Source organism: Carettochelys insculpta, chromosome 26, assembly GCF_033958435.1.
Source record: "Carettochelys insculpta isolate YL-2023 chromosome 26, ASM3395843v1, whole genome shotgun sequence".
NCBI lineage: Eukaryota > Metazoa > Chordata > Testudines > Carettochelyidae > Carettochelys > Carettochelys insculpta.
Genome location: NC_134162.1, coordinates 3517131 through 3537991, shown reverse-complemented (window position 1 = coordinate 3537991; position 20861 = coordinate 3517131). Strand labels below are relative to the sequence as shown.

The following is a 20861-nucleotide window of genomic DNA, read 5'->3' as shown; positions in this document are numbered from 1 at the left end:
GCACCTGTAATGGCCAGACTCTCCTCCCAGAAGTGTATGGGAACCATGACCAATCCCTTGGGGCCCTGTGATGACAAAGGACCCCCTTTCCCAGGTATCCCTCTGAGGGCCTGGCTTTCCATCTTTTGGGATGCAGGACCCTGCCCCCCCAGCCCTGTAATCGCCAGGACCTTCCCATCCTCTGGTAGTGCAGCAACTGTGTCCAGGGCAGCAGGAGGGAGTTGGGGGTAGCACACAAACCGTGGCGCCCTGGCTGTCCCAGAGTTGGATGCCTGCCTGCAGTCAGGAAGAGCAGAGGCAGCTTCCTCTGCTTGGGCAGCTCTGTGCACAATGCCCAAATATAGACATTTCGCAGGCTCCCAAGAAACCAGTTTAGAGCCAGACTCAGCAGCCGGCAGCATCTGCAGCTAAGGGGTGTGAGACTGACCCAGCCATCTTCTGTGAGGCCTGGGAGGAAGGGGCTGAGCCCACCTTGCCATGAGCAGGCTTGTGTGGTGTTCCTGTCACCAGCTAGTGGCTGAAGAACTACTGGGCCCGCTGGCATTTTGTTAAATGATGCCTTTTTTGTGGGTCCCTCTGAGTGAGGGTGTGGTGAGTGTGGATGTGAATGGACATGCTGGGTTTTGGTGTGAGTGTGCTGGGAGGGGGTGCGGGTGCACTGAGGGGGAGGGGTCTCTGAGCAGGTGTGCGTGCTCTGGGAGTGTGCTCTCTGGGGCGCGTGCACACTGAGCATGAGTGTGCTCTGAGGGAGTGTGCATGCTCTGAGTGGGGGAGCACCCTCAGCTTGGGAATTTCCTAGCTCTGGAATTTTCACACTTGTCTAAAATGTGTCTGGAGCCCTCAGCATCGCCCCTCAGGAGGAGTTTCCTGCCAACAACCAGCAGGAGCAGACGACTTCCTGTGGGGAGGGGGAGCACTCATTTAAACACCTGCTTACACGAAGAACAATGGTTCTCAAATCAGCCCAGGCCAGCCAAGTTACCGCTCGTGCCAGATACACCCACAGCCTGGGCCCATCTGTGCATGCAACCGGGGCTGATGGCTTGTTGCTGCACCAGTCCCTTGCTCTGGTAAGTCTGCAGCAAGCCCCACGTGGGCTGTTTTTCCCCAACTATAGAGCTCTCCCTGTTAATCACAGGCAGCGTTTGGTGAGCTTTATTACTACTAGTGACAGTGGGTGATGTACATGGTGCAAACAGGTTTTACAGTCACAGAGGACGGAGCTGAGAATGGCCATGGTGTTTGCTTGTAGCTTCACCCGTTCAGTGTATTCTCCACAAGGTCCTTTCGCTTGTGTGTGGCAGGAATTGGGCTGGCGCCCCTGCTGTGTGGTTCCAGGAGAATGTGACTCAGCTTCTATTTATAAATCAGCCTCTGCAGCATTTACAAAGCCCATTGCAGATAATAATGAAACCTCCCCTCAAGATGGGCATTAGCCCCCTGTTACACCAAGGGACCCTGAAGAAGTGAGGTCATCCGATTTGCCTAGGGAGTCAGCTTCAGGGGTGGGTTAGAACTAAGCTGTTCCTGGGTCAGGTCTATGGTCCATTCGTTAGCACTCTCTGACTACCCCACCGTGGGCTGGAACAGCTCAGAGCTCAGGTAACTTGTATTCTCCGCAGCAGCAGAGCACACGACATTGTCCCCATCTTCAACATGTGCTGGTTTATAATGAGCACCAGTGGCCATTGGGCCTGCTCAGTGGCTGTGTCTTGTCTGTGAGACCACAGGGAGACCAGGGATTGGTGCCGGTTGAGGTTCCTTCAATCTGATGTGGGGTCTCAGATGCAGCAGTGTCATGCTGCATATCTTGTTGTGGGAGGGAGAGTTTGTTGTGTTGCTCTACAGCAGCTGGTTTGGTCAAGCTAGGGTCAGTTTAGAGCAGCAGCTCCCAACCTTTTTGAGTCGGCAACCCATTCTGACAATTCAGTAAGACTTCGTGACCCATGGCAATTCAAAACTGGGGGTGAGAGAGAAGGCTCTCCCCTGGGAATTTTTAAAAAAAAAATCTTGATTTGCCCCCCTCTTCCCCAGCCTTAAACCCCTCACAGCCCCAAACTGCCCCCGACCTACCTCACACGTGCACCACTGCTACCTCCCACTGCTCTGTCGCTGGGCCACCACTGCAGCCTCCTCTGCATGGCTCCCCCCAGCCCTCCTACTCCCTTCCCCAGTCTTCAGCATGGGCAGTTCCCAGCCCTGACGTGCTGAAGTGGGACTCAATTTAACTAGTTTAATGGGCAGATCCCTCCTGCTGGCCATTAATCCAATTAAATCGAGTTCCATTTCAGCACAGTGTGGCAGGGCAGGGCAGGGCAGCAACTGGGAGCCGGGGGAGCGAGCAGTGGCAGTGCAGTAGCTGCAAATGGCTCCTTAAAGAGCCATATGTAGCTCGGAGCCATCCAGCCAGCAACCCTTAAAAAAATCAAATGGTGACCCATGTTTGGGTTCTGACCCATAGGCTGGACACCCTTGGTTTAGAGGGACAGACCCATTCAGCCACCTGGCAAGCATGGGCATAAGCCACTTGCGAGGGCATGTCAGATGTCACTAGCTGGGTGCAGGCTCCAGTGCCTTTGGCTCCTTGGGCCAAAGCCTGGCTCAGGCCTCCAACTCTGGCGGTCCCTTATTGATTGTTGGTGTCAACCAAAAGGGCAGCAGCCACATGAGGCCCTGAAGGAGGCAGAAGGCCTGTGTCTGACACGCTGACATGACACTGAGGCTTCATTTCCCATTGGACAGCCTCAGGGGCCATTTCCCACCCATCCACTCAGAGCAAGTCATGCTTGGCAGCCTGCTCATCAAAGCACATTCCTGCAGGCTGACTACAGCAGCCTTACAAGAGAGACCACAGTCCTTTCAGGGCCTGCTCCATAACAGTTGGTGCCTGTGCCTGGCATTCCGCTTCCACCTGCCCAGCCATACACCATCTGGGCCCACCCCAAGGCTTGTGCTCATGCTGGCTGTACCAAGCAGCTGCAAAGGCCCAGTCCCTACTGACCAAGCACACCAAGGCAGCTAGGGCCCCATCTGATCACACCTCTGTATTAACACATTAGTGGGGCTGTGCCTTGGCCCAGCTGTGCCTGCTGCCCCCTTTCATCAGCTGGCACTTGCAGGACCTGAGATGGGCTCCTGGACTTGGCACCAGCAGCAGAGTCAGGCATAGCTGCTGACAGACCTGCTTGTGGGGGATTGAGTCAGAGGGCAGTTGCCCCAGGGCCCGGCCCCTTCTAAGAAGTTCGGGATTGCTGGCTGCTGCCACTGCAGGCGATGGTGAGGGCTGCCTGCCCCAGCGCTGATGCTTCCACCTGCGGCCTCACCCCTTCCAGGGGTATGGAGCTAGGCCCTCGCACTGGCCCTGAGGCCTGTGGTGGTGGTCAACCCTGCCGGGTGCTGGAGAGCCAACAGGAAAAAATTAGTGGGTGCTTAGCCACTGGCAGCCAGCTGCACCCTTCCCCAGCATTTCCCACCTGCCACTGGCCTGCAGATCCACTCCTCCCCATCTCTCCCACGCGCCTGCCATGGTCAGCTGACATATGGCAGGCAGAGGGTGCTTCCTCCAGGGCACAGGCCCTTCCCCTGCTCTTCAGGCATAGTCACCCCTACTACTTTGGCCCTGACCCACCCATCCCAAGCCACTGTCCCCAACTCCCCTGCTTCTGCTCCACCAGCCCAGGAACCTCCCTCCTGCTCCACGGCCCAGCACAGACCCCTGCTCTACTGCACTGACCAACACTCCCGTCCACTGGCACACGGGCCCCTCATCTCCACACTTCTTCACTCCACGCAGGGTGGGGCATAACGAGCAGCTCCTGAGCTATTTCTTCCAGGGGCATAGGGGCCACTGGACAGCAGTCCTGCCACAGCAGCCATAGCTGTGCAAACCTCTTGTGAGTTCAGAGCCTCTTCGGGGAGTCAGTCTGTGAATCCAAAGGTGAGTTAAACCCAGTTCCTCCACTGGGCCCAGACGGAAAGCAGAGAGCGCGCCAACCAGGCTCGGCTGCCACTGAGTTTTGTGCTAGTGCTGCCTCTGAACTTGCCTCCATTGTGCCTGGCCGAGGGACAGGGGTGTGGGGAACCCAGCTGAGGTAGAGCACATGCAAAGTGAGGGCTCTGGGCACGCTGGGCTAATAAGCGCATCCTTCCCAGCACCTCCCTCGTCTTCCCTCTCATGGACAGCTGTGTCTGAAAATGAGGAGCAACGTTCTCTCAGCTTGAACTCTGTTTTCTGCTTGCCAGTCCCAAAGCAAAATCCCAACAGTGTCCATCATGGAGGGCTGCAGCACAGCGGCAGCAGGATCGGTCATGTATAGCATGGCACGAGGCAGAAGCTACACAGACCCCTGCAGATACTGGGAGGAGATGACTTCTCTGGGCCAGCCCACTGCAAACTTTAGGTGCTTCTTTGTCCAAAAGATCAGCATCCGGAACACTTTCTCAACCACCTCCCCCACACCTTCAGCCAACACTGTCTGTGCCAGTCAGTGTCTCTCCCCTGGCACCATATTTTCCTTTTCCAGACGCTGGAGATCCTGGACCCACAGGGACGTGGCAATTAATTTCTGCCCCCAGTATTCTCCTCAGTTCTGCTCTGCGGCACTCTGGACAATGTCCTGCCTCCAGTTCTCTTCAACAAACTCCAAGCAAGAGTGCAGCACGGCTTTCTGGGGTGCGGGTTGCTCTCTGCACGCTGTTCTGTGTTGGCAGAACCACGAAGGCTCAGGGACACGGATCTAGACGTTCAGGGACGTCCATCCTGCAGCTGCTGCACTTGGTAACTCATGCTCCAAACTCTGTCCGCAGAAAGAACAAAGACCCTCCCTCCCATTCCTGCAACACTGCACCTCATCTTGCATGTCACATGCTGGTGCTGGCTAAAAGAAAGAGCTTTAAGATTTAAAAAGTATAAAAAGGAATACCAGGTCTGCTGCACACACTGCATCCAATGACCCCAGAGCTCTTCTCATGGCTGCCCCCCTCCGTTGGACCCCACAGAGAACACTGCTCCTCTGGCTCTGGGGCAGGCAAGTGGCCGCTGCAGCGTCCCCAAGGACTTGTCATGTAAACAGTTACGAGAAAGGCAAACATCTGATTTTCTGCCACAGGTCTCATCCGTGCAGGAGATCCAGCTTCCACGTCCTATTGCAACAATTTTGGCACCTCCACCTGCCAAGATAAAAGGGTCAGTTACCCTTCGGCACAGGACTGGAACCAAGGGGCTACTGGAATGTGTGGGGCTTGTTTGTTTTGCAGTAGATAGAGTGTAAGCCAAGTGCTGCATTACTAGCCCAGGGGAGTAAATCTCTCTCCAGTGAGCAGGTGCAGTTGTGGCCCACAGCTCTTTTTGCTGTCAAGAGGGGTGGAGGGGAATTCACTCTGCATGGGCTTTTCAGTCCATGCCTCTTGATAATGCCAGTGAGTCAGTTGCAATAAGGGTAACTGAGGTGTGGCCTGAAACTCCTTTTACATGTCTGCAAGCCTTGCAGGGTGCCACATTACCAGTCCCCAGAGACACCAACCTTTATGCTTGACACTACCAGCAGATCTCTGTCTTCACACTGAGCCAGCCAGAGCCTGCAGTATATCACCTGAGCTTGGACACCAGCACTGGGCTGAGATGGCTAAAAAGACAAATGTTCTCCCCACTAACACCCAGCAGGCCTCAGCTAGGTCCTATCGCACTTGCCTCTGCGTAGGCATGTGAAATCTGTTTAATTAGTTAACCCGTTAGACGGCTGTGTTATTGAGGGAGAAGTTGTAGAAAATCCTCAGCCTCAGAGTATAGAAACACCCCAAAGACTGATTGCCCATGGGCCTGGGAAATCTTGGCTCACTGACTGTCAGCTGGTGACTCACAAGAAGTTTCAGGCTATAGAGCTCCTCTGAAGCCAAATTGTGGTCCCATAGCAACTGACCACTGACTTAAATGGGACCAGAATTTGGCTTCTGGAAAGAATACAACAATACTGCTCAGGAACCTTCAGCCTGTTGCTCTGGGGTTACTGGGCTTTGCTGAGGCAAATGGCAAAAAGAAGTAGGAAACTTAAGATGCCAGAATGCACTTCTGGATGTTGGCTCTGACTGGCTAGAACACAGATGCCCTCCAAAGCCAGGTTAGCCTCCCTTAGTCAGTGCTCAGGTGAAATTAAGGTGCTGCCCAAATATGCTTGGACTCAAACACCAGGGGGCAGGCTGGGGATGGAGGAAGGCACCTAAAGTTGGACCTAAAATCTTGGGTTACCCAGTGAAGCTAGCAGTGTTCTGTCAATATTCAAGCTCTTCAGCTCTCACTTGCCTTCTTTAGCTGTTTGACATTGCTGGATCGAATGGCAGCCAACAGCTGGTCCCTCGAGTTCTTCTCCTGAGGAGGAAGTGCTTTCTCCACCATCTTCCTCTGAGTGGCTGGAGACAGAGAACTCCTTATATTTTCATTGATCAGGGGCGGGGCTAGTGGAGGTGGGGGTGGGGGAGGTGCTGCTGGAGATGCACCCTTCTTAGGTGGGCTTTTAGGGGAAGACCATGGGGAAGATTTTGGGGGTGGCTGCTGTGAAGGCTTGGGGGACCGCTTTAGCAAGCCACCTGCCTTTGGCACCTCTAGCAGGTCTTTCTTCTGTCCACATTCCTGAGCCTGTTTCTGCTCCTGCAGGCGTTTCTGCCTCTGCTTGTCCATGTTCCGACTCAACAGGTTTGTGACTGTCATGCGGGGACCTGCCAGCTCAAAATGGTAGCCCAGCTTCAGGAGGGTGGTGTTCTCCTTCAGCAGCTTGGCTATCTCCATCTCTGTCTTCCCTCCACAGATGTGTCGCTGGTTATGGAAACGCAGCTCCGTCAGTGTGTTGTTCTGGAGCAGTGCACGGAAGATGGCCAGGATCCCTTTACCTGTGATGTGGTTAGAGTCCAGATTGATGCTGGTTAGTGTCTTGTTTGACTTCAACATAATGGCGATAGCAAATGCTACATGGTCATCAGCACGGGTATTGGTCAGTGAAAACACTTTGACGACGGTGTTAAATTCCAAGGCCTCAGTGAAGCGCACAAGGATTTCACTGGTGATGCAGTCGGAGTTATTGACATTGACTTCTGTCATCTCTGGGTCATTATTCTTCACTCTTTCTAAGGGCTCATCAAAAATACTGGAAGCTGCTTCTTCCTCCTCCTTGGTCTGGTTTGGGGGGCTATCCAAAGGTTTTGAGGGGCTGTTTTCTGGGATATGTTTAGGCTCTGTCTCTGGTGTTTGAGGAGCCTTTTCCCTGCTGACTCCTTTGGTGTCTGTAAGTGACTTCTCCTTGCCATCAACCTTTGAGTATTTCTTTAAAGCTGAATTCTTTTCTTCTTCTTTGCTATCCTTTTCTCTAATCTCATCTCCTTTCCTATTCTTTCCAAGGTCTTTCTTTGGTACTGAACTCTTCTCTTCTTCCTTTTTGTCCTTTCCTAGTTCTTTCTTTGGTACTGAACTTTTTTCTTCTTCCCTTCTGCCCTTTCCCAGCTCTTTCTTGGGTATTACACTCTTTTCCTCCTCTGTTCGGCCCTTTCCTATGATTTTTTTGTCCATGGTCTTGTCTTTGTCCTTGCTGGGCTTTACTCCTCTAGATTTTTCATTGTATTTACTCTCTAGTTCTTCCTTTCCTTTGTAACTTGTTTTCTGAGTGTGTTCTCCTTTGTTACTTTCTTTTCCCAGATCAAAGTCTCGTTTCCTGCCCAGATCTTGGAAACGAGCCTCCTTGCCCTTTCCTTCCAGATTCCTGGGGTCTTTCTTTCTCTCTGCTGGCTTCCCTTCCTAATAAGAAAGAACCAATGAGCCATTAGGTACAACTCCCATAAATGTGTAGTAAATATAATGCAGTAACCGAGTAGCATTCTGTTTCTGGTATTATCATGTCAGTGCTGCTTAATGCAAAACAGTTGTAAATTCTGTTGTTATTCAGGTTTTTCAGAGATAGATTAATAACCATCAGGATTAATTTGTCTTCCCACTGTACCAATACACATGTAAACACACTAATCAGGCATTGTATGATACCTGCAGTGTGCTGGTAGCTCATGAAAAGAACAAAAGATTTGTCGGTCTAGATGAGACCCAGGATCCATCTAGCCCAATACCCCCTCTTGGACAGTGGTCAGCACCAGATCTTCAAAGAAGGATGAAAGAAATCTCCGGTAGCTGATGTTGGAAAAGCCACCCCCCCATGACAGTCTCATCCTAACCCCTACTTTTTAGAACTTTAAATTTAAAGCAGTGGTTGATATTTGACTTGATTAATCAAGACTTAAAGAGGGGAATATAATTAATGGAAACCACTGACATGAAGACTCAAGTGCTCAACACCAAGACAAAAAACAAACTTCATTTTTGGGATGTACAGACAATGGATGAAATGGGGAAGCTAGCTCAGGTCACAGAAGAGATGAGAAGCTACAGCTTACACATCCTGGATGTTAGTGAGAGCACATGGATGGGATTGGAAAGACTAACAGCCTCAGGAGAAACTTTGCTGATGTTGCCATCTGTCTGAAGAAGAGAGCAGCACATTCCCTGCTTGAGTGGAAGTCCACCAGCAGCAGATTTATGAGAGCCAGACTGAAAGGAAAACACAACAATGTTACCCTATTCAGTGCTATGATCCAACAAATGACAGTGATGAATAAGCAGAGGACCAATTCTACCTTACGTTACAGGCAGAGCTTGGAGAGAGTATTGTGCCGTGATCTGGCTGTCATCATGGGAGACATGAATGCCAAGTCACTAAGGACAACACAAACAATCTCAGAGCAATGGACAGACATAGGTGTGGCACCATGAATGAAAATGGAGAGAGACTTACTGATTTCTGCAATATGAATGAACAACTCATCCACAAAACCCTATTTCAACATTGTGAAATTCACAATCTCACATGGTATTCACCAAAAGGCAGGCCTAAGACTTAGACTGACCTTACGATGACCAAAGACTGACAGTGACAGTCACTGGCAGAGGTAAAAGTGAGAAGAGCAGTGGGAAGCATGGGTCAGCCAAACAAGGACATAAACTTTATCACATTAACAAGCTAAAGTTCCCTGAACTACGGAACACCTTCATGAGGTTTCAGGCATTTGCAGACCTTGATAAAGAGGAGGAGACGGGAGATGAGGGGATCAACGAGAGCAGAGAAGTTGCTGAGGCTACAGGCAGAAGAAATGTGTGGATTATACCCAGCACATGGAACAGCATCACAGAGACCAGACAAGCTTGGAAGAAAAAATGTTTTGGACACAAAATTCCAGAAGCAAAAGGCACAACAGGAGGTCAAACACCTTGTGAGAGTGGATGAACAACATTACATTGATAATCTGGCAATACAAGCAGAGGGTGCAGCTGCCTGTGGTGAACAAGGAACCATTTAAAAATGGTGCCGCTTATCAATGCAAATGGCAGATACCAACAAACAAACTTGTCAGGGACAAACAAGTGCACCTGCTGACAACAGAAAAAGAACAAGTAATTCAAAGAATAACTGAGCAGGGAGCCCCCTAAAGAACAAGCAAACATCCAGGAGTCAGAAGATGTTGATATAAACACAAACACCTGAACTAAGAAGGAAACCATTCAAGCTGTTAAATACTTTAAAAATGGGAAAGCTTCTGGTAAGAACAACTTGAATGCAGAACTAGTCAAGGTAAATGCTGAGTTAGCAGCATCTGTCCTTGCCACTCTATTTACATCAGTCTGGGAAAGGGAAAAACTGCCAGATGAGTGGACCAATGTGGTTATAATGAGAACACCGAAGAAAGGGACTCTCAGTGATTGTAATATTGGTGTGATATCACACTTAAATCTGTACCAGGCAAAGTATTGTGTAACAGCCTAGGGCAGCATATATTAGAGACGGTTGATAGTATTCTCAGAAAAGAGCATGGACACACAGATCAGATCTTCTCTCTACGAAACAGAACAATGCTCAGAATGCCAATGGCAACTCTAAGTAAACTTCATCAATTTTGAGACAGCATTCACAGGAGCAACCTACAGTGCATTCTGGGGGCACATGGATTCAGGGATAGAGAATAAGACAGAGCATATCGTATGCCTCTGTATAAATCCATGATATACCCACATTGTGATTACTGTGTGCAGATGTGGAGGGCTCATCTAAAAAAAAAAGTAGCACTGGAAAAAGTTCAGAAAAGGGCAACAAAAATTAAAAATTATTAGGAGGTTTGGAATGTCTGCCATATGAAGAGAGATTAAAAAGACTGGGACTTTTCATCTTAAAAAAGAGGAGATTGAGGGGAGATATGATAAAGGTCTATAAAATCATGACTGGTGTGGAGAAAGTAAATAAGAAAAAGCTATTTATTTGTTCCCATAACACAAGAACTAGGGGTCACCAAGTGAAATTAATAGGTTGCAGGTTTAAAACAAAAGGAAATATTTTTTCACAAAATACAGAGTCAGTCTGTGGAACTCCTTGCCAGAGGACATTGTGAAGACAAGAATTTTAAAGCATTCAGAAAAAGAACAAGAAAAATACACAGAAGAGAGATCTATCAATGGGTATTAGCCAGGGTGGATAGAACTGGTGACCCTTGCCTATGTTTGTCAGAAGCTGGGAATGGGCGACAGGGGATGGCTCCCTTGGTGACTCCCTGTTTTGTTCACACCCTCTAGGGAGCATGTCGTTGGCCACTGACGGGACAGGACCCTCGGCTATATAGACCTTTAATCTGATTCAGTATGGCTGTTCTTATGTTCCTTCCCAGTGCAATACCTTGGCCAAAAGGGCTAATGCACAAACAGGGGAACCTCCAACAGGAGTAGAGAGATTTACCTCCGTGTTTGCTAACTGCTGCTGGAATACATGTCCAGTTTGGGTGTCCTTAATTCAAGAAGAATGTTGGTAAACTGAAGAGTCACAAGAATGATTCAAAGATTAGAAAACATGCTTAAGGAGCTCAATCTATTTAACTTAACAAAGGTAACTTGATTGTAATCTGTAATTAGCTACTGTGACATGGTCAGGTCAGAGAACGACAGGAGAGTAGTCCTGTAGGGAAATGAGAAGTGGTGAGGTGCAAGCCTGCCTATAGCTACAAGACCCGCCTTGCCCTGTTTACAGGTTAGTGGAAGGTACATATATTAGCCCTAGATTAACTAGGTCCCTGTCCCATAGTAAACTAACAGAGGCTAATCCAGAACTAGCAGGAATTTGCCAGAATCAATCAAGGCAATCAAGCCATTTAAAGCACCTGGAGCCAGTTAGGAACTTTCCAGAGTCAAGGGAGTCAGACTAATCTGAACACCTGGTTGATACTGGTTAAAACCTGCAGGTAAGGAAGGTGCTGGGAAGGGCTGTGGGGAAGGGGCCCAAGGAATTGTAGCTGTCATGCAGCTATTATTGGAGATGTTTGCAGGCAGGTGCTTTTACAGGGCTAGAACCCAAAGAAGAGAGCAGGCCGGAGTTCCATCCCCACCCACCATATCAGCACAGGAAAAGGACTGGTTTTGTTAAAACATTTTGTGCTGCTCTGCGCCACTTGGAGGGACCAAAGAGACGTTGGTTTTCTCCTCTTTTCCCCATGCTGGCCAATGATGAGAGTGGCTCAACAAACAGCAACATGGTGCCCTAGAGAGTGCCTAAAGCAGATGGCTGCTATGAGCGTCTGAGGTGAGCAATGTGCATGAATGCACAAGCCCACCAAGTTTGAAGAGCAACTTTGTCACGCTACATGGGGAACAAATATTTAGCAATGGACTCTTCAGTCTAGCAACGAAAGGTATAGTGTGCTTTGGTAACTGTAAGTTGAAGGTAGACATATTGAGACAGGAAATAGGGCATACATTTTTTTAACCGTGAAAGTAACTAACCAAAAGAACAATGACTAAAGTTTGTGGAAGATTCTGGGAAGTTCTTTGGCCTGTATTATATAAGTAATTAGATGGCTTATGAAAATGATGTCTTCTGTCCTTGGAACCCAACTATCTATCAATTCTTGATCTCAATGACTTCATGTGGTAGTGAGTTCTGCAGTCCAATTACTCATTGTCAGGTTTGAATAGCCCACCTTCCAGTTTACTTATGCCCCCTTGCTCTTCTGTTATGAGACTAGAAGCTTCTTTGGTCCTATCTACCTTCTGTAGGCTAATCACTCTCTCATAGTTTACCACCGTTCTTATGTAACAGATTGAAATGTTTGTGACTGTCTTCATAAGAAAATTTTCCAGGTCCTTGATCATTCCTGTTGCTCTTCTCAGAATGATCTTTGCTTCTGCAATATCTTGTTGGAAATGGAGTGATCAGAACTGCAGACTATAGCCAGATGAGGCAACACCTTTGATTTCCATAGTGACATTATGATACTTAATTTATTATTCTCCATCTTGTTCCTTATGTCTCCTAACATTGTGCCTGCTTCTTGATGACAGAGATATTGAGCCAAAATCTCATTGAGCTTCTGCAGTGATACCCAAATCCTGTTACTGACATACTGCATTTAGTCTAGCCACTTGTGACATGCATGAGTACTTCATATTTTCTTTTCCAATGGGCGCTATGTTGCATTTATCGAAACTGAACTTCAGCTGCTATTGTTGGCCATTCCCCTAGATTATTAGATCTCTTTGACTTGGCTCACAGTTCTCTGACTAACACAGCCTCACTGCTCGTTAATAAAGCTATCAAACAAGATAGGGCCAAGTGCAGCACTTAAGGCCCTTACAGTTCACTCTTTGTCAGAATGAAAATTAGTCAGTTAGTTCTAGTCTCTGCTTTGATCTTTAGCTCTGCCTCTGGCCCACCTGGTTCCCTGATGTGCAATGAGCAGCTTTCAAACCTAGAGCTCGGTATATTCCACAGAGACATTATTCTGAGGAAAAATCTGGCCTGGCTGTAAGTGCGTGTGGAGCTGTCCTTGGAGATGGTTTGTGCTTGAAGCATAAACAGATGCCATTTGGGATGGAGCTCTGTTTATTTCATTTAGAGATTTCCTGGCTGCTCATTTTGGATCTAAACAGGCAGCAAAAGGGAGTACGTCAGACAGAGCGCTAGCCCTGCCAGAGCTCTTCCTGCCAGTTCCTCGTGCTCCAGCTGGGAATACAAAGTAGACATTGCAGTTACCCACCTGGAAGAGGAGCTGGTTTGCTGCTTGGGGAGGCAGCCTCAGGGCCTCTCCAGCCCGTGGACCAGCTCCTCCTCTTTCTGGATGCAGTTGCTGGGAGCAAGTAGCTTGAGCTCACCCTGGGTGATGGCATTTCCCATCTCACCAAGGAGAGAGCCCATTTCTGAGATCTTAGTGTCAACATCTCCAGCTCTGGTTGCTGCCAGACACTTGCTTTGCTTCAACCAGAAGCAAACAAGGCTCGTTCCTGTTTCCAAATCAGAGCTCTCACTCAGCAGCAGGCCTAGGTGTTCTCCCACAGCCAATCCTACACCAGTCCTCTTCCCACCTCCCCAGTAAGAGGTATTTGCATGGAAATATGGTCCACTGCTGCCTCTGGTATTGAGATGGGACACTCTTGCTAGAGCTGAAGAAGGTGGTTTCTGAGGAGAAAGGGAAGCATTACTGAGGATGGGGCTTGTACCAATCTTTCCCAGAAGCACCTTCCCTGACTACACTTCAGCCTCCCAGTAATGAGCTGTCCTTCCATGAATCACTGCTCCTCCGGCTCTCCCCAAGAGAGCCTGCCCCCTCGACTGTAGCTACCACCCCATGTCCCAGTTACTGCCAGTAGCTCCATACTCTAACTTCAGCCAGGGCCCCAGCCCATGCCTGGCTGCATAGCTCAGGAGGTGTCCTAGTGTCCCTTTTACACAAGAGGGGTAAGCTCATCACACATGTAGATGGCAGCTGCAGCAGTGCAGGGACTTCCTCTCACATGTACAAGCTCAGTGTGACCTCAGACACAATTATTCTAGGGAAGCCACAGACAAGGAAGCAAGACATTCCTCCTGCAGAAGTACTTGAGTGGCTGCAAAATCCTTCAACTTAATGCACCTTTCTGGGAGAATCTCATGAGGTTACTGCACCCCACAAGCCCCTGCACAGCCATACCACCTGGCCACACACCCACTGAAGAAGGTTCAGGTAAGGGTGTGGGGTTGAAGTGCAAAAGAGGCTTGGGGCTGGATGTTAGAGCTATGGGTGCCCTGCCCCATTGCCCCCCTGAGGACTATGACCCCAGTGGGGACTAGTTCCAGGTATCCCTGTCTGCTGCCCTTAGCTTGCCTGAAGGCACTATCCTGCACATGCAGCTTCCAGTGGCTGTGCTGGGGGTGGAACCTGCAGGAAAGGGATGTGTGTGGGTGAAGCTCCCAGTCCTGCTGCTCCAGCTGAGCGAAGGTGGGAGGAAGAATACCAGCATGTGGAGCCATGTCACACACCCGCCACCAGGCAGGTGTAGATAACATACAGAGGCTTCATGGGCTGCAGCCCAAGGCCAAGGGGGCCCTGGAAAAAGTACTGCGCCTTTTGGTGTATCAGATCTTTTTGTGGGGCCTCAAGAGGCTGCAGTCCAGCACCCCAGGGTAAAGACCCTTTCTTTATCTGGCCCTGCTAGTGGGGAAAAGATTTCTGACTGTAAAGAGATTCAGTCTAGCAGATAATAGTAACAGGATATGCTGAGACTAGACAAATTCAGGTTAGAAATATTTTTACCAGTGACTGTAATTAACCACCTGTACAACTTCCAGGGGATGTGCTGGATTCTCTGTCATTTACAGTTTGATATGGGGCCGGGGTGCCTTTATCTAAAATCTATTCTTGAGCTCTATGATTTTCAACTGTAGACTCGGAGCGGACCACAAACGGTATCGGAGATTTCCAAAGGGGTCTGTGCCTCCTTTCCAGACTTTTAGGGGTCTACAAATGGAGGGGAAGAAAAAAGATTGAAAACTGCTCAACTAGCCAGTCCAGAAGTAAGGAACTTGACATAGAGGTCACTGCGGGGATTCTCAGGCCATGATCCCTACTGGCTCTAAACTCCATTCAGCTATGCACCTCTAGGAAGCAAACCTCCACCTACTGCAGTCCATGCCACCACCTTAGCCACAGGGCCGTTTTTCCCTCCAAACTGCTATACAAAGTGTTCAGTGCTTGTGCCCAGCCATGGAGTCTGAAACAGTCTGCTTCACCCAGTCACTGAGACCTCATCAGCCTGGCAGAACACGAGTGGCTGCACAGAATGCCAGTGACTCAGACAGGTGTCATTTCCCATACAACCTACAGGCTGCTGCCTTGGTTGCATTCTGCCCATCTCTGCTGCCCCATTCACACCACATCTGTTCTGGCTTTTCCATACCACTCTGCTACATTTACCTCCAACGTGTCTAAAAATGACTGAGCGCAAGTCTCCCATCCAACAGCACTTCTTAGTCAACTTCAGAGTGCAGTTATTAGGGTAATGTTTTCATACCCAGTGTCAGACCTTTAAAAAGAAGTCTAACACAAACAGCCGGGTGCTTGGCTGATTAATCACTGGTGTTTTGATGAACTGAAATGACTGCTCCTTTCCTCTAAATAGACTAAAATGACTATTGCTATTGCTTGCTGGGGATTGCACTCCCAAATCCACTCCGATGTTTCCTTAAAAGGAAAAGGAGACTAAGAACTCGTCTGGAATCCGAGCATTAGAAGCTAGTGGTTCCTCCCCAGTACAAACTGCCAATCTGCTGCAAGGTTTGTTTGTCAGAGGCAGATGCTGGCAGGCATCATTTGCCTCTGGGGTTCGCTCGTCGGTCTGTGGCCTTTAGCAGAAGTTTAGGGTGATGGTGCAATGCAGCACACTGTCAACGACTTTAAGGAAAGAACTAAGGGCTAAAACCCTACATTGCTCCTTCCTGAGTCCTGCAGTGCGTCAGGTAATAGCATACAGTGTCATCTTACTGCTCCTCCTTTCTGAGCAGGCACCACTCTGTGCTCAGGCCCACCTCCCCAAAGCTATTTTGGTGCCTAACACTCATTGGAAATTACTGGCAGTATATCTTTGAGGATCCGAGTCTTAGACTTTCGTCAGCACTACAGAGTCAAGGCAACGTATCAACCTCATCATGTTAGCCTGCTGTGGGTGGTGGCATAACAGGCCGGGCAAGGCACTGCTGCTGCCATTGCTATCAGACACCCAGTTGCGCGTGTGGCAGGGAGAATGTTTATTGGCTTTGTTATGCCCAATACCGGTTCTGGAGTCTCCAAGTAGATGGTATGTGCTATTTAGCTTCCTAGGTTTATCAATAACCTCCCTGGACTCCAGAGAGATTACTGAAGATCCTGGAAGTGGAGTAGCCCAGAGGTTCTGGAAGTAGAGGTGTACGGGGAGCTGCAGCACCCCCAACTCAAAGTGGTTTTTATTATATACGGAGTTTACTGTTTGGTTGAATGTCTCTCAGCACCTGCCGTAAAATTGTTGCAGCACCACGAGCAGTTACTGCCTAGAACCGAACCTGCATGGGGGCATGTCAAAAGCTCAGGCTCCTCGGGGAAGAGACCCTTTTTCTGCAGTCTGGCTTGGGATCAGGGGATGGGAGATGTGGCACAACTGGCCTAGGGAGGCTTGAGCTTTGGACTGGCCAGAGCACCCTCCAGCCAAGGTGGGAGGGAGGGCACTCAAGGCCTCTCTGGGCAGGGTGGGTGTGGGGCTCTGGCTGCAGGGAGGTTTGTGAGTTTAGGGGTCTTGCCTGGGGGATACAGCCAGAAGGGGTAGAACAGGGGACTAGCCTCTCTGAAGGGGACTCCACCCATGCAGTGCATGCTAATTCTGACAGAACATTGCACCCTGGAAGTAGTCATCAGCAGATTGGGCTCCTTAGCAGGGGGACCATGGGTGTGCCCCAGCCCTGAGCCCCCCTTCTGTACCCCAACTCCACCCAGAGCCTGCATCTCCAGCCCAGAGCCTTGACTCCCTCCCGTACCCCACGCTCTGCCCCAGTCTGGAGCCCTGGCTCACATCTTGAACCTCCTCCTTCCCAGCCCTGCCCTGAAGCTTTCACTCCCACATGCCAATCCTCTCCCCACTGCTCTGAGCCCCCTCCCACAACCTCAGGCTTTCAGCTCCAGCTCTGCTGGGTCACAGGCATCAACAGTTTTCTTAAACCTGGTTTCCAGAAAAAAAGTTTGAACGCGGCTGCAATGGAAATGCCTAACTACAGCAACATCACAATACCACCTCCACAAGAGAGACAGGGCAACTGTGTGGGTTCAGGCTTATCTTGAGCTGTGAAATTGACAAGAAAGCGGGGCAGATAGAGTCTGGCTGCACCCAGTTCCCCGCTCCTGGCCTGTCTGCTGCCCAGAGGCTCCCCACTCGAGCTGAAAATGGCAAAAATTGTGACATATCACATCAAACTGGAAGGTCATCAAGTCCCATCCCCTGCCCTCTTGACGGGACCAAGCACCATCCCCCTTTCTTTATTTGCTCCTGGTCCCTAAATGGCCCTCTCAGGGTTGTGAGTTCAATCCTTGGGTTTAGCGAGCCAATGCTCAAACCACCGAGCTATCTCTCCCCACCTTGGAACTGCGTGAGAGTGACTGGCAGTGCACTGGGCATGGAGTGGGTCTGTGGGAGTGTAGGACAGCTAGCAAGACACTGAGTAAGACAGGACTCTCCAGAGCAGACCACTTCATGCCAGAAGGTGGTGTTCGTCACTCTCAATTATTACACCGAAACAAACCAGCCAACTGCCTGCCCAAGATGCTTCTGTGTGTTCTACAGATAGGCAGTTCCTGAGATTTTGTGGTGCTCATCAGCCTCAGGGCTGCAAGGCGTAAAGTGTGATGTGTGTGTGCTCCTTGAGAATGCAGGGTGCAGAGCAGCCCCACCCGCCCTGGCGGAAGTGAAGACTGAACCAGTTGATAAATGGGAGGAGCCAGAGAAAGGGGACAAAAACAAAGGGGAGAAGCAGGAGCAAGTTGTAGGGAAGTGAATAGCCATGACCAAGAGAAAACACAGCGCCCAGGAAATCTGAGAGCAAGTGGCAGCATCTCTGCCAGAACCTTCTCCTTCTCAGAGACACCACAGGAAGGAGGCTGCCAACAAAGAAAGTTTTTGTTTTCAGATACCTGTTATAATAACATTGGAGCAAATGGGTAAGATTAACTCAAACTGTCCACAACAGAGAGGACACCCAGCTCCCTTCCTTGTGCTCCCAGCCAAGCATAAATAACCTAGGCAAAGGCCACAGTCAACTAAATTCCTGGCAAAAAGATGTGTCCTTGGCAATGTTCTTAAGGTTACTAAACCCAGACTCCCAATAGCCAGAGTGAGGAAGATCTAAAGCAGGACTCAACTCCCCCTGGAAATGCCCGGTGTATGAGAGAGCATTCCCAGGGAAAGCAATAGCTGCAGGTCCTAGAGACAGAGGCTTGAAAGGCCAGAAAAGGATGCCCTTGTTTGTAATGAGTAGACGTTTATTCCATAAATGGCCTCATAGAAATGTGGCTCTGTAAAACCCTACTCCAAACATTCAAAGGATCCTGATCTGCTCCTAGGTCAGTCAGGTTACCCTCTCCTCATCCCCGTAACTAGGAGGTCTGGCACTTCTTTACCTGAGCTCCTCCAACCACTGTTGTTCTGTGGGGATCTGCCCTTCCTTTGCATCACTCAGCCCATTTCCCACATGTGCTGAAGCCCTTCCCAATGCCTTGGTTCTCTACCTTGCCAACCAGAGAGCCTGTCTCTACAAGTTCCCTAATAAGGCGATTTCCCACACTGCCACTGACTTACAATTTGGCAAGGTAGTGTGACTCTGGCACTAGCAAATTGACACTGGCTTCCAGCGTCATGGAGGGATGCTACTGCTGATGTTCAGGTCCTGCCTTGCCTCCTGCCAGCCCTCTGTTTACCTAACACATGAACAGCCAATCACATGAGCTGCTTCTTTTCTGTCCCTCTAGCCATTCCTTTCAGTTTGTTAACAACTTATTCCACTTCCCTCTGGTCAGGCCTTCCTGAATGAGACAGAGTCCATCGCCTTTTTCTGCTCCTCAGGCAAACGGTCCTGAAACCTGCCGTTACAGAACTGGAAAACTATTCTCCAGATACTTTGGCCTTTCCCTGACCCTAAGTCCAGGGTAAATTGGCCTTGCTTGCTGAACTGAAAGCAGTGAACAGAGCTTTGGACTCAATATTTTTGTTACATCACTCTATGAAAATAGCTCCATCTCCTTGTGGGTACTGTGAAGAGTGCTGAGAGATACGATACGGCTGCCAGATGTGTTGCACATGGACAGTTTTGTTTCCCTAATAAACCCCATTTTTTAGAAGTCTCCAGTCTCTTCTTCCCATTTCCTTTTTGAGCCCCTCCTTCCAGCACTGCCGAAATGGAGATTCCCAATCTGTAGCCCCCTGCAAGGTCTTGGAGAGCATTCAAGTTTGAGACGCACGCCCCCGTGAGCCAGAGTCACACTGTTGGCAACTCCCAGCTAATTTTCTGTAATGACCTTTATCAGGGCCCCTCAGGAAGAACACCAAAAGGGTCTGTAGTAATGTGAGAATTCCCAAGCAGATCTGACCAAGGCTCCAGGCACTTCAGTATTCTGTCTCCAACCCTGCCTAGTGCCATGTGTTTTAGAAGAAGGTACAAGAATGTTATACCCCACAGTTATGAATTAACTTCCCTGAGGGCAAGGGTGGGCAATAATTTTTTGATGGTGGGGGGGGGGGCACTCCAAGATTTTGGTAAGGGGTTAAGGGTCACACTTTTCTATGGAGGAGGTGAGAAGTCTGAGATGGAGGTTGGGTGCAGAAGGGAGCTTAGGGTAGGGGATTGGGGTTCAGGATAGTGTGTGGGGTCTGAGAGAGAGTTTGGTTGAAGCAGGGGATTGTGACCTGGTGCAGGAGAGGATTCTGGCCTGGGGGAGGGTGCAGGAGCAGGTGCAGGGTCTGTGAGGGAGTTTGGAGTCTGGTGCCAGACACAGGCTGTGGCCAGGAGGTATTTACCTAAGCAGCTCCCAGCCAGCATCTTCTAAGGCAGGCTTCTCTGCCTGTTAGCAGCTCCTAGCCCATTATCTGCTCCATGTGGCTCTCGACACGGGGCGGGGGGGCGGTGGCAGGGGCGCAGGGCAGGGAATGTTTACAGGCACTGCCCATGCCCCCAGCAAAATCTCTCAGTTCCTATTGGCTGGAAACTAGCCAATGGAGCCTGAGAAATTGTTCTGTGCTGTCCCCACCCCCAGCAGTCAGTAGCTCTAAGAAGGAACTGGGAGTGTGGTGATCAGGTCAGCAAGGCTATATGTTTGGTGGCATTTCAGCACTACTCCAGGGGCACTTTCGCTGACTCAGTGAGTTACTGCTTGGCAAAAAATCTTCCAGCTCTTGTGCACATCCTGACTGGTTTTAAATTAGCTGTAACCAATTGTTCTTCTTTGGGTGTTTGTTCATGTGCATTCCAATTATTTTACATGAATAGCTATATTTTCCAACATGCATTACTTTTAAACAGTTACTAACCCATGAAACGACCTCTTCTCTTATCCCATTATGACTCACTTTACTTCAGAGTCTTTGCTGAGGGACCTTGTTAATGGCTTTCTGAAAATCTAATTACACTATATAGCCACTGGATCCTTCTCTTCCATATATTTGTTGAACCCCTCAGAATTGTAGACTGGTGAGGCATGATTTCTCTTAACAGAAACCCTGTTGAATCCTCCCCCAACAAGTTATGCTCATCTACGTACCTCACAATTCTGTTCTTTACTATACAGTACAACCCTGATTATCCGATCCCCAGTTTATCCAACATTCTGTATTATCTGACACAGCCTAGGCTGTTGTCGGATAAAACAGAATATTGGATAATTGGGGGTCGGATAATCACTTCCCCAGCTCTGCAGCAGCTGGCAGCCTGCCCCATGCAGCTGGCCCTGTGGCAGGTGGCAGCCTATCCTGC

At 49.5% G+C, this 20861-nt stretch overlaps 1 protein-coding gene across 1 annotated transcript in view; it reads right to left on the bottom strand.

Annotated features, from left to right (window-relative positions):
- Positions 1-1139: 1139 nt before the first annotated feature.
- The window catches only part of LMOD1 (leiomodin 1), a 33434-nt gene continuing 13712 nt past the window's right edge, over positions 1140-20861 (bottom strand). Inside the window, exons 2-3 of the mRNA XM_074977580.1 lie at positions 6299-7780; positions 1140-5169 (exon numbers count right to left, since the gene is read on the bottom strand). Coding sequence (XP_074833681.1) covers positions 5143-5169; positions 6299-7780 — 1509 coding nt within the window. The 3' untranslated portion in view covers positions 1140-5142. The remainder of the gene's footprint in view (positions 5170-6298; positions 7781-20861) is intronic.